This window comes from Theobroma cacao, chromosome 1 (genome assembly GCF_000208745.1).
Source record: "Theobroma cacao cultivar B97-61/B2 chromosome 1, Criollo_cocoa_genome_V2, whole genome shotgun sequence".
In the NCBI taxonomy this organism is placed as follows: Eukaryota; Viridiplantae; Streptophyta; class Magnoliopsida; order Malvales; family Malvaceae; genus Theobroma; species Theobroma cacao.
The window spans coordinates 13,620,006-13,641,448 of record NC_030850.1 but is presented as its reverse complement, the minus strand read 5'-3'; the positions used below and the strand labels follow the sequence as shown (position 1 = coordinate 13,641,448).

Below are 21,443 nucleotides of genomic sequence, written 5' to 3'. Positions count from 1 at the left end.
AACGTTGTCGTTGCCAAAGAGTTACAACCGCGCAAAAATTTGTAGCTGTCAAAGCGACTAAAGCACAATCAGAGCCTCTCGCTTGGGATTCTCTTCCTATCTTCACCTTCCATTTTGTCAGATAGGGTTGCCCCCTTCTGAGTTCCCACCACCCATGGCCGAAGCTTCTAGGATCTTCCACGCTACCCTCCTCCCAACGTTCTCTCCACAACTCCACCACAAGCTACGTCACTCTCACAGTCACACCTTCCCTTCGCTTAGTTTCAAGAAAGAACGCTCAGTAGTTCAATGCTCAGTTTCCACAAGCGAAACCAGGACGACGTCGTCGAATACGACACAGGAAGTCCCTTGGGGCTGCGATATTGATTCCTTGGAGAACGCTGAGGATCTTCAAAAATGGTTGTCAGATTCAGGCTTGCCTCCACAGAAGATGGCTATAGACAAAGTGGACATAGGGGAGAGAGGATTGGTTGCTTTGAAGAATATCAGGAAGGGGGAGAAGCTTCTCTTTGTGCCTCCCTCGCTTTTCATCACTGCAGATTCAGTAAGTTATTAGCAATTCCTTTTTCTGTGATCAGTTTTCAATGTTATTATATCTGGGTTTGGTAGTTTTGAGTTAAATATGCAATCAGATACATGCTTTGAAATATGCCCAGTATTAAAGACGTTAATTGGTTTGAACATTATAATTCTGTCTTTAATTTTAGTTAATAAGGGCTGCGCTGCTGTGATTTTTGTATGCACAGGAGTGGAGTTCCCCAGAGGCTGGTCAAGTATTAAAACAGTACTCTGTTCCAGATTGGCCACTTATAGCAACCTATCTTATTAGTGAAGCAAGTTCCAGTAAATCTTCAAGATGGAGCAATTACATATCCGCCCTACCCCGACAGCCTTATTCACTCTTGTACTGGTGAGTTGTTTTTTCTTCTGTACTTGTTCACATGGTAGAGCTCTCAAGAGTTTTACCTTGCTACAGAAAGGGTCTACTCTCAGTTTTTCCCTCTACAGTCTCTCTGTATCGTTTCAGGACACGTGCAGAACTAGACAGGTATCTAGAAGCTTCGCAGATTAGGCAGCGGGCGATTGAAAGAGTTACTAATGTCATTGGAACGTATGGCTCCCTACCGGTTGCTCTTGTTTCATATTTGGTTATTGGTTTATATGCTCATATTACTGCTGACTTATTCCTTAGTATACAATGTTCTAATTTGCTTCTGATCATTTTCTTTCATGTTTCATGCAGATACAATGATTTAAGACTCAGGATATTTTCCAAGTATCCTGATTTATTCCCTGAAGAGGTACTTGTTCTATAGTGCACACCTACATTTCTGCTACTTGAAGCATTCATATGATGCTACCATTCTATGAAGTTTCTGCTGTTCAATTTTTTATCCATATAAGTATACGTATCACAAAGATAATATAGAGATGAGTAAAGTGTCGATCTCATAGAGAATTGAATTAATCTTTATTATTAACTACTAAAATTAATACATCTTAATTTCATCTAAATAATTAAAATTTTAAAAAAATAAAAATAATAAACTAATAATTAAAACTAATATATCAAAAAAATTATTTCTAGTGATTATCAAACCTAAGAATATGATATCTTTTAATACTTCATTTGGATATTATCTCTCTCTTAACTTAGTTTACTGGGTTAAGTTGCTAACCTAGAGTCTTAAAATATTTACAAGTATCGATCGATTTTCTTATAAAAATATCTCTTTCAACTAATTTACTTGGTTGCGTTTGGTATGAGATAAGTGAGCACATTCCCTGCAATGTGTCCAATTAAATTATATTACAGTGTTTATTTTGCAACAGACCACTGTAATGTAAGATTGCAATATAATCACATTACATTGCACTTTACAATGTTATTAAAGATATTTTTATCTCTCAATTTTATTACTTTGTTAAAAACATTTTGTAATGTTATAATTAAAATAAAAAAATATTAAAATTAAATATATAATATATAATATAAAAATTAAAAATTAAAATAAAATAAAATATAAGAAATTAAAATTTACATAATATAGTTAAAAGAAATTAAAATAAATATATAATGCAAAAATTATCTTAAAGAAATAAAAATAAAAATATAATATTATAATATAAAATAAAAATAAAATATATGACATTAAAAATATATTTAAAAGATGGCATTATATAAAAATTAACAATAAAAAATACATGTATATTAAACTTTTATTTTAATAAATAGGGATAATTTCGAAAGTTAATGTTACATTCCTAGCAAAGTACTTGTAAATCAAACATTGCAATGTTATCTTTTATGCATTTTAATCATTATTTTGTTTGTATACTAAACTCTGTAATATTATTTTTCCTGAAATCACATTATTTGCAATCATATTACTTGTAATCACATTGTATTATAAATGACCAAACGTCACCTATATATCTATGCAAATTATATTGAAGAAAGATTCATTAAGTTTTTGCTCTAATTTTAGCTACGTATGGCTTATAAGTGTACGTCTACTTTATATGCAAATCAAACCATCTAATCAACTAACTGTATTCGATAATATGCTATTCTATTTAAGGTCTATTTTAATCTTTTTCGTCAAAGCTCAACATAGGTTTTCAATTCAATCTGATTGGTGATCAGTCAATCAGAAGTATTAAGAACAAAATAAAATAAACAATTTAAATCTATCAAACATAAAAGAGAGATAAATAATTCAAACTACATATTGAGGTCAATTATAATCTTAAACTAATAATTTAATTCCTCATCCAATCACATATCATCATTGAATAAAGTTTAAACATTCAAATCAAACTAAGAAAAAATAAGAAAGTAACAAAAAGATAGAAAAACTCAAAAATTGTATTCTTGATCTCCAAATCTCCTTGTATCTTTCAAATTCTGATTAATTTCAATAACTTTGTGCCTTGACACTCAGCTGTCAATCTGGTGTTTCTCTTTTCTCTTTTTTTAAAAGTCCTTCGAAAAGTTGTTTTTATAGGGTTTTAAAATTAGGCCAAATTAGGTGAAAAGAGAAGTCAATTCCAATCAAGATTTCCTCATCAGACTACGTGAGTCGCAATCTTACCCAATTAATTAACAGAAATCGTAATTGTTCTAGGACTGTTGCAGTGTGTTGATTTCGATAAGATTTTTGACTACATTTCAAGCCCAACTGGGCAAAGTAGTAACTATGAAAGTTGTAGCTTTTTCTCTTATCTTTTCAATGGTTCAAAAATCGCTTCATTTGAAGCTTTGTAGAGAGAGTTATGGCTGAAATACCGAAACATATGCAGTGAAAGTTTACATCTTGAAATTGCTCTTCTTTTTTCACTAAAATTCTTCTTTCATCAAACACCTACAAAAGCACAAATAAATCAATAACAATCTATCTTAATCTCATTAACACCAATTTAAGCATAAAATTAATTAAGATTAGATTGACTCACCGAAATTAATTAATTTAAAATAATTAAATAAAATTTATTAATTTTTATGTATTACTACAAAAACTAGTTTAAATTGCTATTAAAATTAAGCTCAAATAATTCTATATCATAAAGTTATCAATTTCTCTAATAAGGCACATGGAACATCTTTACATATAGCTTCTTGGCAAATGATAGCTTTTCTTTTAAGTTCAATTAGCAAGGAAATATCACTTTTTTGTTATCCAAACTTTTCTCCTCGAGCTAAATTACTAATGGAAATATATGTTTTCAGTAATGGAAATTAATTTGTATGTTGTACTGCCAACCTTTCTTGCAAATATCCTCATTCCTTAGATTTTGATTTTAGATTCAACAGGGGGGGTGTTGGCATTCTACCCCAATGCATTTCATCTGAATTTCCAAGATTGTGCTTACATCCTGTGGCTGTTAGATCATGGAAAATGCCTTCTTTTCTTTATTTTCTATTATAAATGATTTGCAGGTATTCAATATGGAGACATTCAGATGGTCCTTTGGCATTCTTTTCTCACGATTGGTAAGTAAGCTTAAACTTAGAAATGTTATAATGGATGCTAACCTCAACTGTCTTAAACAATTCAAATCATAGTTGGGTTTTTGGACAAGTTCTTTTCCATTTTTTGAAAAATTAAATAATTTGTTGTGCAGTACTAATTGATCCCACAATTCTGTCTAGAAATTAAGTCAGTTATCAGAGTGAGCAAGTTCTTAATTTTATGTTTTTGTGTTTTTCTTAAAATTCTCAAATTTTAAATCCTTGACCAGGTCACCTGGAAAATGTTTACGTATGCCAGTAGCAATGCTAAACGGCTTTGAATTTTTTTTTAGAATAAATTATTTGAAATTATATATCTCTGCCTTAAAATTTAACGAAAGAGGTAAATGATGCTGTACTTCTCAAGTCTGCTTTGATACCACTAACTCTGTGACTTTATTACATGCAATTTTGCATTGTAAATGTTCTGTAATTGGGGCTTAATTTAGAGGTTTAACACAAAGTGCAGGAGAGGATAGTTGATTTCTAAGAATGGAAACGTTAAAACTGTCATTTTGCTGTTAAAAACAGGTGAGGCTGCCTTCAATGGATGAAAAGGTTGCCTTGGTTCCTTGGGCAGATATGCTCAACCATAGCTGTGAGGTACAAAGAAGTCTCTCTTTTTTAAAGGATGCATACAAGATATATAATTAATCTAATCAGTACCTTCACTTGTCTTTTTCTGGTTAAGGTGGAAACATTTTTGGATTATGACAAATCATCACAGGGGGTTGTCTTTGCAACAGATCGGGCTTATCAGCCAGGTGAGCAGGTAAATGAGATTTTGACATATATATTATTTGATCATAGGGATCATAGAAGATTAGAGCAATAATAAAGTTGTTGCTGAAAGATTTTTTGTTTACTTTTCTTATATGACTATGGATGTGAAGGGAGAGCAATGTACATCATACATAGAACTTAAATTATTATTTGGTCGTCATTAATGATTTTCTTTAAAAGATTACTACTTCTTCCAAGAAATGTTCATCATACATATAACTTATATCAATCTTTGTTGTCATTAATATTGTTATTTAAAAGATTACTACTTCTTCCAAAAAAGCCAGTTGCTAAAATATTTCAGATTTATTTGGTTGTCATTAATAATTTTCTTTAAACGATTACTACTTCTTCCAAGAATGTACGTCATATATATATATAACTTATATTATAATTTGCACTTGTGCAGGAGTGCCTGCACACACGCACACTATATATGTATCCTTACATACATTCCTGTATGTTAAGATACTTATAAATTTTGTTCTCACAGTTGAACACCATATTTGCTTGGTACATTTTGAAGCTAGGATTGACCCTTTAAAGTAAAATATTATAAATCAGTTTCTTAATGATCATAAATGTGCTAATCTGTTGTAAGCATGAACAACCTCAGAGTTTGGAGTTTGGACCACTAATATCATGTTAGTTGGCAAAGTTTGAAATGTCTTATAGATGGCTTCCATCATTTTATGCAGGTTTTCATATCATATGGCAAAAAATCTAATGGAGAGCTGTTGTTATCTTATGGATTTGTTCCAAAAGAGGGCACAAATCCTAGTGATTCAGTAGAGCTACCTCTATCGCTTAAAAAATATGACAAATGTTATAAGGAGAAGTTGGAAGCTTTAAGGAAGCATGGATTGTCTGCGTAAGCTGGATAAATGTTTTTTACTCATTTTTTAATTTAATCTTGTTTTAGTAGTCCTAGATTTTTGGGGTTGATTCATTAGGGAGTTAAATTTATTCCATTTCTTAGCTAAATGATTAAATATCTGTGGTAATGATTGTATCTTTTTATCTTCTGAAGAAGCTTAGTTCTCGGACATTGTTTATCATTTGTGCTTCCTCTGTTATCTATATTTAGTTTTTTTCACATTTTAATTTCTTATTTCAAATCTGTGAACCTTTCTGGCAGTTCTCAGTGTTATCCTATACAAATCACTGGTTGGCCACTGGAGTTAATGGCATATGCTAACCTGGCAGTCAGCCCTCCAAGCATGAGCCCACAGTTTGAAGAGGTATGAGAACTCTATCCTCTAAATCATGGAATAAATTTTGATTATTGAACTCCTAATGGTTGCTTCTCCAGATGGCTGCCGCAGCATCAAATAAATCTACAACCAAGAAGGACTTAAGATACCCTGAAATTGAAGAAAAAGCACTACAATTTATTCTTGACAGTTGCGAGTCAAGCATATCAAAATACTCCAAATTCTTGCAGGTGAGAGAAATATCATTTTTTCAGAACTTGGAAAACTTTACTTAGATTGAAATTACCATAAAAATGAAAAAGGGTTAATTTGATATAGATAGGGCTCGTCTTAAATACCTCATATTCAGTGTGCAATTCTTGGTAATTTCTTTTATAGGCAAGTGGCTCCATGGATTTGGATGTGACATCTCCAAAGCAACTAAACCGAGGAGTGTTTCTGAAACAGCTAGCAGTAGATTTATGTACAAGTGAGCAGAGAATACTATTTCGTGCTCAACATGTAAGACTAAACCTCCTTTGATTTTTCAAATTTCTTTTTAAGTTATTTAGCACATCTCTGTTGATACTTGTTTCATAACATATCACTTACAATCTGTTGTTTGAGCTCCCTCGATTGGATGCTGAGTTTTGAGTTAGTAATCTGCTTAGGCACAGTGTTTTTCCGTTGTTATTGAGTGAAGTACTCATTTTTTGGTTGCTTTAGAATTGAAGTACTTCATATTCTGTCTATCAAATCCCACCACTTATGTTCACTGAATTAAGGTCTTGAGTATGCCAAGGATTCATCAGTGCAAAATGTTAGATGTTGCATGTTCTAGGTACTGGGCATATTGTTTCATGAAAATAAGGAATTTATACCATGAAGTTAGGAGCATATACTGCTGCTAAATAATTTATATCTTGCTTCCTGACCTGATGCATCTGCTTCATTCTGCTTATGTAAACGGTTCCAGATACTGAGGAGGAGATTGAGGGATATGAGGAGTGGTGAACTGAGAGCTTTAAGGATCTTCGATGGATTGCAAAACATTTTTAAATAAAGGTTTCCTTCATGCGGCCTGTTCTTGGTTTTGGGGATGAACAGAGTTAGTTTATGTCTGGTGGAGTTCTGCTGTAAACTCAAACCTAGGGAGTTAAAGTGAGGCAAGGCAACTTACAGAAATTCTGTCCCGTTCAATGTAACAATGTAATGTTCTGACATGAATCCCTATAAAGAAGCAACTCTTTTTTAAGTTACTTACATTATCTGCAAACGTTGCTTGTAATGTTGCTTGCATATACAGGCATTGATTGATCTAAATGTGTGATTTATGAACTCCACCATGCGTGCCCAATGGTGCATGAAAGCTTGGTCCTCAACCCAACAGGTTTGATCACCTTTGTTTTTGACTTGTATTATATCATAGGAGTGGTAATGTTGGAGATGTGTCGACAAATGATTGAAATTTAGGAAACAAGAAAAAAAAATCTCTCATTGTATAGCTGGAGATCATTATTAAGAACAAATTAAAACAAGTTTACACGAAATATATATTCGGATATTTGACTTATTAATTAATGTATGATTCTTATCTAAAACAATAGGTTTCGAATTTAATTTTTTAATTAAAAAAAGTTAACAATATTTATTTTTAAAGGAGAACCGATGATTATCTTTGCAAAATCCATTGGCATTGCTGATTCAAACTTGGCAGAGGTTAGAGCAGTGAAGGAAGCAATGATGATATTCGCGGTTTCAAGCTCGAATGATGATCACAAACTTGCTATTGAAAGTGATTCGGGTAATGTGGTGAAATGGATTCAGTCACCGGTTGAAGCGCCTTGGAGGATGCGTAAAAGGTTGATACAGATTGAGAGGATGAAAGAGAAGCTAGGAGATTGGGAGATTCATCACATCAAACGTGAGGCAAACCAGAGGACTGACAGTCTTGCAAAAGAGGGAGTTCAACTCCAATCAGACATGCTGCGGGTTTTTAATTAAGTTGTGCTGTTTAATGTCTGGATCTTCCTCTGTTTCCTTGTGGGATGCAGGACAATACGACGCTGTTAGATTTGTTATGAGAAATGGGATGTTCTGCATAGGGAGAAATGATTTGGTTTATGGATGTACGTTTTTCAGTTGGGGTCAGCTTTGTAAATGGGTAGGAATCACAGTTTCTTTTGGTCTCTTTCTCGTATCTGTTCAGGACGAAATCAAAGGACGAGATATGGAGAAGGTATACTGATCTGGATGTGAGTATACCAACCAGTACGTCGGTGCTATGTAGATAAGGATGACATTTGTCTTTGAGTAGAGGGGGAAAAAAGTTCTTCCCTCCTCGTTTAATGAAATTCCTCTTTAATTTTCAAAAAAAAGAAAAAAGGAAATAAAAAAATATTTACCAAAAACAAAAGTAATAAATGATACGTACAAGGTAAAGAATAACACTAATAAATCAAAATAGGAAATAAATAAAATTTTACCAAACAAAAAAGGAAATAAATCTTGGGGAAATCATCGTTATCCTCTGACCAATTACTCAGTCACGACAACCACACATCTCCATGTACCATTTCGAAATCCCTACTTCCCAGGAGTCCGCTTCACTAAAGATGCCCTTTCATTGCGCCGCTTGCATCTGTTCACTGCCTCGCCTTGTCCTCTTTTCATATCCTTCTCAGCATATATGAGGTCATTGAAACACAGCCAAACCCAATCAATTGCACAACCCCCTTGTTGCTTTTCAATTGCAAAAATGTTGGTATTGGTTTTCCTGATAGCGATTGCTGGAATTTCGTTTCAATCAGTTCCTTCCTTCAATCACCGTCCTAATTTCTTCATCCGCCGCTTCAATTTTCCGGGCATCCGAGCCCAACAGGTTGGTTCATAATAGTAGTAGTAGTAAGAATCTAAATATGGCCATTATATTTTGTATTTTAGTTGATCTTTTTTATTTGGTTTTTATGTAGTCGGAGGTCAAACCCCCGAAAAGGGGAGAGGAGGCAGATGCGTTGAAACTGAAGGAATGGGTAATTGGAATGTTACAAAACGAAGTCGCTGCGAGTCAAGGCATAAGAATAAGGCGAAGACAACCTACGGGTCCGCCGTCGCATTACGTGGGCCCCTTCGAGATCGGTTTAGAAAACGAGGATAAAACTCCTCGCAATACTCTCGAAGAAATCATTTGGCAAAAAGACGTGGAAGTTTCCCAAGTAATTTTACAAATTTTATTATAATTTCATTTATTCGCTTTTGCTCTTTTTCTTGTTTTGTGGGTCGAAAGCTGCTAATGATTCTGGGGTTTGGCAGATGAAAGAGAAGAAGCCTCTGGCTTCATTGGAGAAGTTTATCGAGAATGCAGCTCCCACTAGAGACTTCGTCGGAGCTCTTAAGGCGGCGCATTCACGGACTGGGTTGCCTGGTTTGATTGCTGAAGTTAAGAAGGCTTCGCCTACCAGAGGAATTCTCAGAGAGGATTTTGATCCAGTAAGGGATGCTTGTTTTTTAATTTTAATTGTGGCTCCTTTTTACTCCCTCTGCCCTATAATATTGTGTCTGATTATGAATTGGCACAAAGTTTAACAAATTTTAAGTTAAGTAGTTCAGGGTAATAAGGAAAAGTAATAATGATTTTTTTGTTTTTATGATTTTTAAATGAGAGATTAATTTTGGGAACTAAAGGTATGCAAGACAGTGTTTATTGGATGGAGGGAGCAATTATTTTGTACTAATGATAAAAAGGAAATTATCCTAGTATAAGCTTTAAAAAGTTAGCTTCATTTGGGTTATTTCTTTTATTAATTGTCTGCTCTTTTGCTCTGGAAGGAGCAAGTAAAAAGTGTATTTTGATACCAAAGCGGCTTATATTTTTGAAGAATGAAAAATTGAAAATGCTCTTTTTTGAATAACAAAATGCCTACGTTTCATTTTAGTTATTTGCTTAATTTTCAACTAAATATGATTTTGCATTTTACATTTCAGTCTTGAATGTGAAAGAGTGTAGATACTCTAAAAAAATGATGATTTTTCTATTCTTAAGCTTCTATCTGGGCAAAACCTTCAGGAAAGAGTGAACTTAGTCCCGTATCATATTTAGTTATCATTATATTCTTTTATTGTTGAGTGACTTGTAACACATATAGATGTTTTCCATGATAGGTTGAGATTGCTAGGGCATATCAGAAGGGTGGAGCCGCATGCCTTAGTGTTTTGACTGATGAAAAGTTTTTTAAGGTAAACACAGTAATTTTTTCATTTTTGTTTTTGAAGATTCTGTGTTTAATTGCTTAATTGGTATATTATTCCTCTGACTTGCTTTTTTTTTTTTCCCCTCTTCAATTTAGGGAAGCTTTGAAAATTTGGAGGCAATAAGGAGTGCTGGAGTAAAGGTCTGTTTTACTAGTTGTTTGTTAATCTCTAATCTTGTCTTGTTTTATTCTTATATACGGATTAATTTTGCTCTCATAATGAATGCAGTGCCCTCTACTTTGCAAAGAATTTGTGATAGATGCATGGCAGATATATTATGCTCGAATTAAGGGAGCAGATGCAATACTTTTAATTGCTGCTGTTTTGCCTGATCATGAAATCAGATACATGGTTGAAATCTGCAAGATGCTTGGTTTGGCAGCGCTTGTAGAGGTTAGACCAGAGCTTTCATTGTTATTATTATTGATCTCATACTTTTTAATTGGTTGAGGTGCTTTTTGGATTTATGAAACTTATTTTACTTCCATGATTATTGAGGCAGTTTTTTTTTTTTTTGGATCAATTGGCAAATCACATTTGAGACTGTTAAGAGTTATATCATCGAATCCTTGGTTTAATAAAAAGCTTCTAACATTCAGAATTATTAAATTTTCATGTGTATTTCTTTCCAATATTCATATGCTTTATTGTTGCTTGCATTGGTTTCTTTTAGGTGCACGATGAGAGGGAAATGGATCGCGTTCTTGGTATCGAAGGGATTGAACTTATTGGCATCAATAATCGTAACCTCAGTAAGGTTTTTTAAGTTTTAGCAGTTGCTCATTGAGTTGCCTCATGAACCGTCCGATCCTCTTAGTTTAAGTTTGTTTCTTTGATGTTGTTGTCTACTTCTATGACTTGTCTGAGAATGTGGACAGTGTTTTAACTGATTCTCCCCTACTCCCAAGAACCTTGTTCTGGATCAGGAGTATTCAATTAAGGTGTTCACTATACTGTGAAAACTGGCTTACTAGCACTTGGCTCTGGGGAAATGAGTTCATAATCTAAAATTTAAATTATTTCACCACTCTCTCAAAAAAAGTTTTTTTTTCCTTAGAATATATATTGGATAATATCTCCAATAGTCAGTCAAAATGTGTGATGTAGTGAAGAGAGGGTTCCAAGTTGCTTGATTCTTGCAGTCACTAACCACCCCAAAGGCCAAAATAAATTCTAATACAGTTTATTATCATATTGTTTTCCAAACGAAGAGCACTGACCAGAACATACTGCGAACTTGACACCTTGCCCTACCATATAGTCTGTAATCACAGTGTATTAGGCATCAATAACCTTGCCCTACCTATGCTTGTCTTCAGAGACATTTGAGCTAGATATCAGTAACACAAAGAAGCTTCTTGAAGGAGAGCGTGGCGAAATGGTCCATCAGAAAGATATAATAGTAAGCGAGACTTCTCCATATACATTTCTGTGCATTAGAAGATAAAGTTAGTGCATTTCTGTCCAATTTATACATACCATAAATTGTTTAAATAATTTATTGTTAACTTTCATACATCAGGTCGTAGGGGAATCTGGGCTGTTTACTCCAGATCATGTTGCTTATGTACAAGAAGCTGGTGTTAAAGCTGTAAGTTACATAAGTTGTGAGCATATTGCATTCTTTGTTTGATGCTAGGAATGTTTTTCTTTCTATGAGCTTAGAATAACAAGACGATATCTTTTTCTGTTGCATGTTAGACCAGTGATGAATTATTGAAATATAAGATTAGTTTTGGTATTGGGATGGAAGTAATTTGGGAGTTGCTATCCGAGTATAGGAGAAAGTATAACCAAGTGGTGACAGTAGTCATTAACGTCTGAGAAGTAAACCTTCTGTTAGATATTTGATCGTGCAGGCACTGATTTGATTTGTGAATTGAATGTGAAAAAGCAAAGTTTGTGACTGTGTTTTGCAAATTAGGTGAAATTTGGAGTTTGAGTTGGTATCAACATCTATGTGAATGCATCTCCTACGCGTATTGGATACTTATAGATAACATTGTTGTGTTACAGGTTTTGGTTGGGGAGTCAATAGTGACGCAAAGAGACCTTGGAAAGGGAATAACTAGGCTTTTTGGTAAAGACATTTCTTTGTGAGTTCGTAAAAGAAAGTTGGATAAGAGTAGAGTAGACTCTGGGACGCGCCTTCGTGGTCCGGGTGTTGTCGTATCATTCCCCTATTATTGTTTTTTTTCTTTTTTAATCAGAATGACTGTACTTGGAATGAATGGTCCTTTTGTGACGGAAATGTTTAAACCTCTACAAATTAATAATATGAGGATCAGTAGTTAATTGAGATATTATTTAATTAATAATTTATTAAAACATTTAATCTTTATATGTATATTTTCATTTTCTTTTTTTTTTATTTCGTTCTCTACCTCATTTGCTTCTATACTTTCTTTAAATTTCCTCCATTGTCGTCATTTTTCATCACTTCTTTCAATAACGATGGCCAATCCAGCATTTCATTACTAGATTTAGTCATGAGAAGCATCAACTCCACAATTAGATCTGGTCGTAAGAAGCATTGGATCTCAGCAAGGGTTGATTTCGAAGTAGATCTAGTGGTAGAGTGAGATGGATATTCCGTCGTATTGATTCCATTTTAATGGTTAGTTCAAAAAATTATATTAATATTTTAGTTAAAAATAAATTATTGGTAGTTTAAATGAAATTATAAATTTAATTATTTAAATATTTTAAAATTAAAATTAGGGAAAAAGTAAAACAAAATTAAAATAAAGTTTTATTATAAATTATTATATTTTTAAATAAATTTAAATATTTTATATTTTATTAATAAATAAAATTTAAATATAAATAAATAAATNTATTTGTAATAAATTATAAAAAATTAAATATTTTAAATTACAAATTATAATAAATGGAAGTTGTTGTTATGAAATATAATTTGAAAGAAGTATTAAGAAAGTAAGAAGATTTTTTATTTTCTTTTTTGTTCAAGTACCATAAATGGAGGGCAAATAAATTTAAACAAATAAGAGAATGATACATGTAGAGAGCATGAACTTAGTACGTAGAATGCATATGCATGGAATGCAGTTAAAAAATAAGAATGTATTTACATAATTAGATACATAGATTTAAAGGGAAAATACAATTTGATGATCCAAAATAAAGTCAAAATGCTGCATATACATTTACTTTTTACAATTAAGAATATTTATGTGGAAAAAAGTTGCACTCCTTTCAAAGGCTTTTCCTTGCAACCCACCCCCCCTCCCACCCCAAAACCCAAGCGAAACAACTTAAAATTCTAAAAAAATAAGAGAAAATTGTGAAAAATGATCTTCGTGATAAGATCACTTCAGAAATGACTCTTAGTATAATTTTAACTATTTTTAGATAATTTTTGACAAAATTTCACAAGAATACCCTTTAAACTATTTAAGTCAAATTAAGTGGTTCTGATTTTTTTCTCCTCTCTTGCCATTTAGATAAAAATTTTAAAATTAAATCTCGATTTACCTATCTTTTCGTCCAGCTCTCTAACACCATCGGAGTTAGACTTAACAATTCATGTTAACGTGTCGTAAATGTGTCAGACACGAAATACGTTAAGGTTAAACACGAACACGACACGTTTAATATTCGTATATTAAATTTAAAACACGTAAATGTATACGTTTAATACACGTGTAACACGATACGATTAACACGTTTATTAAACGTGTCAATATACAACACGACATGATTAATAACACGTTTAACACGATTAAATAAAAATATTTACAATTAAATATTATTTTATTATTTAAATTTAAAATCTATAATTATAAAAATAATTATAATAAAACAAAAATAATAATAACATCAAATAATCACCAAAAGTTAAAAATTAGGATTAAGTATGTATAATTACATTATACCCTTTATAAAATTAAAAAAACTTATTTAAATAATTTTTTGAAATTATTTTTATAAGGTTAAAATAGTTTTTAACTATTAATTTTTAATAGGTTAATAAATGTGTTACGTATACATGTTTAAACACGATAACACGATTAAACACGATAACACGATTAAGTAAACGTGTTTGTCGTGTTAGACACTATTAGACACGAAACACGTTAAGACTAAACCCAAAACCTGTTTAACTTGTGTCTTCTTGTGTCGTGTTAACATGTCGTGTTCAAAATTGCCAAGTCTAATCAGGGTATATATCTCGTCGTCTAACTCTTCAACGCCATCGAGGTCTATATCGTCATCCAACTTTCTGACGATCCCAAGTGCAGAGATGACATCAAAATATTTGTTATGGGTTCTTGGGTTTATTTAGGGTTATTCATAGAACACAAAAGTTGATGGGTAAATTATATGAGTTTGGAAAGTTAAATTTGGTTGGGAGTAGCGAAATCAATCAGTTTATAAGTGATGCGCGAATATTTGTTAGGCATTGCATCATTGGATATTAGGGTGTGTGACTGGATATTAGGAATCGTAACCTGTTTATTTGGCATTACGTGACTGAATATTTGTTGAGCATTGTGTGACTTGTTTGTTGGCATTACGTGTCTTATTTGTAGGCATTGCGTGACTTTATCTACCTAATGCTGAAGGTGATTATCTACTAATTCAGCTCCCTTAATAACAAATTTTGTAAAATTAGAAGAGAATTAGGCTAAAACAATTTGGTAAACTGTTTAACAAAATAAATTATATAAGCTCTAATTTCAGTTAAAATTACCATAGAGAATATTTATGTTATCTTCAATCACCTAATAAGCTATAATGTAATACTTGAAGTTTATATATAATTTCAGATGTTAAAATCAAAGAAATAAATAAAAAAACAGAACAATTTTCATACTTGCATGATAGCAAGGGTATTAGATTTTGATTGATCTAGCAAACAATCGAACCATGATGCTTAAATTCTGAAAAAAGAATAGAAAAGAGGAAACAATGTATGTAACATTAAAATCCTTTTGAGTAGTGAAAAAGAGAGAAAACCTTTAAATAGTATTTAAATGCAGTTTTGAATTTTAGAATTTTTTCTCTTAATCTCTATGAGAATAAAAAAATTCTATATTTTGATATTCTGTTGTTGGATTTTTTGTTTTTTTAGTAGTTTTGGAGAGAGAGGTAAAAAAGAGGAAAATCATGATTTACGTTGAAGAATGGTAATTCGCATAGAAAGATTGATTGAGAGCGGAGTATTTTTTGAAAAATTAATATGTTTTTAAAATAAGACAAGAGAAAGCTCCTCCCTTAGAGCATATTTGGCCTGGCTTTTTTCTACCTTAAAAGCTATTATAAAGCTCTTATGAAAAATAATAGCTTTTAAAATTAAGTTAAAGCTGTTTGGTAAAACAATTTATATAAACTCTAATTTTGATTAAAATTACAATAAAGGGTATTTAATAAATAACTTTCTATTAATAATGAACTTCTTTGTTCAAAATAGAAAAAATTAACTTTATTTTTATCAATTTAAAATAAATTTTTGAAAATATAAAATTATTTTTATATAACATAAAGTTTATAATTAATAATAAATCATAAAAAAGAGTTTCACAAAGAATTCATACGTAACACATAATTCATAAATAACTCATAAATTAATGATTTCTATTTTTCATCAATGCAGTCACTATTTGGTTGCGAACTCTACCCATGTAATTATCATCTAATGCTCTTTTAGAAGTATATGAACCCATTTCTTTATCATTACTTTTTTCTTCTTGACTTTCAGGAATATAATTGGGATTACGATCACATTTGTCAAACTCCTCATCTATAACACCACACTGTCTAATGTAGTTATGAAGTGTCGTTGTTGCAACAATAATCTTTTCCTAGTTTATCAACGGAAATGGCTTCATATCACGTAGAATATGCCACATATTCTTCCAAACTCCAATTGTTCGTTCAATGACATTTCTTAACGAAGAATGTGCATGGTTGAATGTTTCTTCTACACCTTCTGGCTGACTGTAATCTCTAAAATCAGGAATGTGATATCTTTCACTTTTATAAGGTGCTAGATACCCTTTCATATTAGGATAACCAGCATCCACTACATAATATTTACTTAAGAAAAAAGTTAAAGCTTTAAGTATTAGTTCATTGTAAAAATTCAAAAGAAAAATATATAGAATGTCAAACTTTATGTAATAAAAATTATAAGTTGTACCTTCTGGAGGGTGAGGGAACACGTTTTTCATTTCTTCAAGCATAGTTGAAAAGATACGGGTGTCATGTGTAGTGCCAGGCCAACCAACAACCACAAAGTAAATAGCATGTCAAAATTACACACTAACATGACATTACGTGTTGGATATCCCTTTCGACCAATAAAACGAATTTGATCATTTGCAGGAGGAATAGTAGGAACATGTGATCCATCTATAGCACCAATGCACCCTTGAAAATACGGCCAATATCTACGATCATTTTTAAACTTCTGCCAATTGAAAATCTGAAGCCTTGACGATTTCATTGGCCAGTAAACATAAACTATCTAACACTTCACCAAACTTCCTACTTACAGTCTCTCCCGATTTTCCAAATTTATTTTGGACATTACGATTTGTTTCGCTTTGTGCACACGTCCAAAGAAACATAGCAACCACCTCTAATGCTGTCATGTCTTTAGATGGATTTAACCATCCTTTATTTATCAATATATCTGTAAGTTGCAATACAACATGTGATTCCATTCTAAACATTCTATAACTTTCACCTGGAGTTTGTAAAGTTTCACGTACCCAGTTCCATCCATCAAAATAATTGAATTTGTTTCCTTGTTTCATTAAGTATTTCATGTGATATACAATTGCAATAGCAGCTCCTCCATACATGTTTTGATAAAACTTTGCACTTTTTCTTCTCTTTACAACTTGTATTGATGCTTTGACTTCATTAAAGAACATCTATTTAACAATATCAAAATACATAAGTAGAAATCCAAGTATATCAATTAAAAAAAAATATTATTTGAAACAAATCAAATAGTACAAATAACAATTCAAATAAATATAACATGGATAATGGCAAATTCTTTCAAACACCAATTTAATTAAACATAACAAGTAACATAAATACAAAAAAAAAAAGTAGTTTAAAGTTCAACATCAACCTAAAATAAACAAATCAAATCCTAAACTAATCAGCTAATCCCATTGGAATTTTTTGATAGATTATGCTCATATTGAATCCAATTTAGCTTATCACTTAAATCTGGCAAAGAAATAAAAATGAGTCTATTTTCTTCCCTTTTAATCAACTGTAGTGCAAAATTAAATTCATCTGCACTCAATCTTCCCTCATTTTGTAGATATTTCATTGCTCGAACACACTCTGGAATACTGTATTGTCCTATGGCTTGTGATGACATTGAAATTTCAGCACTTTCAGTTGCGTTATGACTTTCTGCTGGCTCGCACAATCGTTCCAATGTTCTTTGCAAGCTTGCTGCAGTCCCAATTTTTGTCTTACCCTTTGCCACTTTTTTTCCCATTTCTTCTAGCACCATTTTTTTCCTCTTCATTTCAGTGTTTACTATAGGATTGTCATCTTCATCACAATTGAATTCTTCAGCATCAAATTCAACATTGTCTTGTAACGGAGTTAGATTTGTAGATCTGACATTATCTTCAATTGGTATACCCATCGCTGGTGTCCATGCATTTTGACTAGTGGCTACTGTATCCCCAAATATAAATTCCAATTCATCAACGTGTTCCAACCCTTGATATCGAAATTTAGCATATTTTGGATTGACCTACACAAACATTAAAGAGAAAGAAACTTTTAAAAAAGGTACATATGTAAAATAATTTATAGTAGATGAAACATATAAAATTTAAAATACTTACTTTTATTTTGGCTTCCCACCATGTGGCATCAGCTTCAATGGTTCCCGTCTCATGGTTCCAACCCAAACCTGTTTCTTTGCCCTTCAATTGTTTTCATAAAGCCCATTCATTCCTTAGACTATCCAATCTATTTTTTAATTGTTTTTGGGTATAGTTTTTATTAGCACGAATATTAAATTCTTGTACTACAACTTCCCATCTTTTAGTTCTAAATGAAATTCCTGGTTTTCCACACTTACGAATCTCATCCGTACAAACTTGAAGTAATATTTTAGTAGTAAACAAATCCCACTTTGCATTATGTTTTGACTTATCTGAAATTTCAAAATTAAGTGGAGGCATTTCTTGACTAGCCATAAATTGCAATGCAACATATAAAGCAATAAATATTGTGTCATCACTCAAACAATAAGACACCCAAATTTATGATGCAATCAACAGAAATTAGAAAATGAATGCTGTTATTTTTAGTTTCCTGTTTTGATAAAATTAAAATAATAATATCTAATTCATATCATATCATGGTTTGTAAATTTTTTCTATTCCTCAAGAACTGCCCTGAACATTTTCATCTCAGTTATTTGGACATTTTTTTTTTATTTTTGGATAATTGTGATTTCACTTTTCCAAAATAAGCAGCAGGAAAGAAATGCTACTAGCTAATACAACAAAGCTGGCTTTGCCTGCAATGAAACAAGGCAAACTATCCAGCAAACTACAAAGTAAACAAAATAATCTCTATACGAAATATGGTTTTAGAGCTTGTTCAGTGTGGAGATGATTGTTGAAAGTTGCAGATCTTACTGCCTTATTTCAGCTTCTGTGCTCGTTTATATGGTTAATGTATTGCTTAGTATTTGCTCATTTTGTTTCTCTAACGTACACCAATAACGAGTTAGTGAAAAGAAGTAAGGTTAGCAGGAAGTTTGGGTTTATTAGATTTGAAAGGTTATGGGAAGCACAATGAGCCATCTATAGTGTGGATGATGCATGGCTATTGGGTTGTATATTAGAGGTCAATATAGCAAAATATGATGCAAAGGGACAAAGCAAAAGGAATGGAAGAAGGTTGGGTGGAAGACAACAGATTGAAAGAAGGAAATAGAAAAAGATAATACAAAGGCAAAAGTAAGCAACAAAGTCATGGAAGAAATGACACAGACCAGCCATTTGGAGGAACACAGAAAAAGAAAAAGAATGCAAAGGAGTCATTAACCTGGAGGGAATGGAGAGATTGAAGAGTAAGTGTTGTGGCCAAACAAGTGTACCAGATACCATCTGAGATGTTAGAAAACTATTTTGAAGTTGAAGGGGATGAAATAGTGATGAGTAGTAATATAGCAGAAAAGGACAAGGGAGAGAAGGAAAGAATCGTTAATGGTTAACTAACAGATAGTGATTTGAGGCATAAGACCGAGTTAATAATAGCTAAGGCTGAAGAATGTTGGTAGATAAGGTGATTTATGGGTATAGGAGGGTAGGGGAGGCAGTGAGGAGAAAATTATGGAAAGGTGCAGTGAAATAAAGAAGGTTAAAAACACATTAACAGCAAAAAGGTAAGAGGTTCAGGTTAATGGAGGTTCTTTGTTTCTATGATTCTTGATTAATTGTGCTTTGGATAATTGGTTTAGGGATGATTAAAATTAGTGCATGCGTCTGTTTTGTGATAGTGTTTATGTTCGTCATTATCACAAGTGATCAAACATTGTTGGCCACTCATTCAATAGTGACATTTTCTTGTTGCGTGCCTATAGTTTTCTTTATGTCCTTAAAATAGTTTCACTGTTGCCTTTGTGAACCTAGTCAAGTCAATGTTTCTCTTCAAGCACAGTGTCTAAAATATTATATCACATCAATGGAATGAGATCATATTTCAAAAAGAATTGGGAAAAGGAAGAGGAAATTAAAAGAAATAGAATGGGTTCTCACCATTGGAACAAACATCATGGATACAAAGACAAATATAAAAAAGACAAAGCCTTCATCCTTCATCGTTAAATTTAACTTTAACTTTATGTATATCAAGTATCATATATATGACTTATTTAACTTTAACTTCTCAATTTTTATTTAATTTATTTCAACAACTATTGACTTATTTGATTTATTTCAATCATAATCAATAAATATTATCTACACTAAAAAAATTAAGAACAAATAAATATCATATAATTATCATATCAAACAATAAATTGAAACATATCAAATAATAAAGAGAGTTTTAAAAACCCAAGAAAAAAGAATGATAAAAAATAAAATAAAAAACAAAACAAAAAAAAAATAATACCTGAATGTAATTCTGATCTTTTAGTTTTCGTTCCTCTTAATTTTTGCAAGAANGTAAGAACAAAAAAAAACCCTGATTTGCAAAAAAGGGAGAAAGGAAAGGGAGATCAATAAGGAGAGATGAGAGGATCTTTCTGGGAAGAAATAATTCTCCTAATAAGCTAACGTGTTTTTTTTATAAAAAAAAAAAGAGAAGAGAAAACTCCTAATTGGAGCTTTTTTTTAAGTTTTTTTTTTAGATTTTATTCTTAAAAAAAGGCTATTTTTAAGAGCTTTTTACAAAATCTTGTTTGGCCCAGCTTCTACTTCTACTTTAGATTTTATTCTACTTTCTGCTTTTTATTAAGAATTTCTTGAAAAATGATGTTTGGCCTGGCTTCTGCTTTTAAGAGGTAGATAAGTTGAAAAAATGCCAAGCCGAACAAGTACTTAACAACCAATTCAGCCACCTTTATTTTCACTTATATCGGTATAGAAAACGAAGAGTAAACATTCATGCCTATAAATAAAGGGAACCATTAACCAATTTAATCAAATTCAATTATCTTAAGAAAAATCAGATAATTGTAATGGCATCCAAACATACAATAGTCGAGACTAGTGAAGGGGCTGCCTCTGAGAAAGAGAACATGTCGGAGATGCTTACCCTGAGGGAGCAAGTCGAGAAAATCTAGCAAGAGATGCATGCTTTGATGGACAAGCTGGTGGCATGACATATGACTTAGAGGTAGATATCTTGGCCAACAACAAGATTCTCTCTGAGATATATGAAATAGTAGATGAACTTAGGAAGAAATAAACTACGGTTCATTTTTTTTTGCATCATCTCCTTTTGTTTCAGAGAATCTAATGAATAAAATTTAAATTTTCATTTCTCACAACTTCCTCTATTGTCTTCGTTTAAGTTATATTATGCTGAATAGCTTCGTGAATGGATGTTAGGCATTGCGTGACCTATTATTAGGTATTGCGAGACTGTGTAATAGGCACTGCGTGAATTGTGCAATGCATATATTCTGTTTAGACATTGGTGACTAGTTTGTATGTATATGGTGACCTGTTGTTATGTAT

At 32.0% G+C, this 21,443-nt stretch overlaps 4 protein-coding genes across 4 annotated transcripts; 3 read left to right on the top strand and 1 right to left on the bottom strand.

Moving 5' to 3' along the window:
• LOC18612503 (ribulose-1,5 bisphosphate carboxylase/oxygenase large subunit N-methyltransferase, chloroplastic) lies at positions 51–7,353 on the top strand. The gene is made up of 12 exons (XM_007049329.2): positions 51–544; positions 747–910; positions 1,028–1,111; positions 1,244–1,301; positions 3,941–3,994; positions 4,544–4,615; positions 4,704–4,784; positions 5,494–5,666; positions 5,934–6,036; positions 6,108–6,239; positions 6,388–6,510; positions 6,965–7,353. The coding sequence occupies exons 1-12, from the start codon at positions 155–157 to the stop codon at positions 7,049–7,051; spliced, it is 1,521 nt and encodes a 506-aa protein (XP_007049391.1). The 5' UTR covers positions 51–154; the 3' UTR covers positions 7,052–7,353.
• LOC108662382 lies at positions 7,292–8,776 on the top strand. Its single transcript, XM_018122641.1, has 2 exons — positions 7,292–7,378; positions 7,649–8,776. Exons 1-2 carry the CDS (start codon positions 7,345–7,347, stop codon positions 7,990–7,992), a joined length of 378 nt encoding a protein of 125 aa, XP_017978130.1. The 5' UTR covers positions 7,292–7,344; the 3' UTR covers positions 7,993–8,776.
• Positions 8,460–12,550, top strand: LOC18612499 (indole-3-glycerol phosphate synthase, chloroplastic). The gene is made up of 10 exons (XM_018122628.1): positions 8,460–8,869; positions 8,961–9,203; positions 9,301–9,477; positions 10,150–10,224; positions 10,335–10,379; positions 10,468–10,632; positions 10,913–10,991; positions 11,559–11,641; positions 11,762–11,830; positions 12,256–12,550. The coding sequence occupies exons 1-10, from the start codon at positions 8,678–8,680 to the stop codon at positions 12,337–12,339; spliced, it is 1,212 nt and encodes a 403-aa protein (XP_017978117.1). The 5' UTR covers positions 8,460–8,677; the 3' UTR covers positions 12,340–12,550.
• Positions 17,378–18,334, bottom strand: LOC108661341. Its single transcript, XM_018117338.1, has 3 exons — positions 18,326–18,334; positions 18,087–18,167; positions 17,378–17,992 (listed from the first exon to the last, which is right to left on the bottom strand). The coding sequence occupies exons 1-3, from the start codon at positions 18,332–18,334 to the stop codon at positions 17,378–17,380; spliced, it is 705 nt and encodes a 234-aa protein (XP_017972827.1).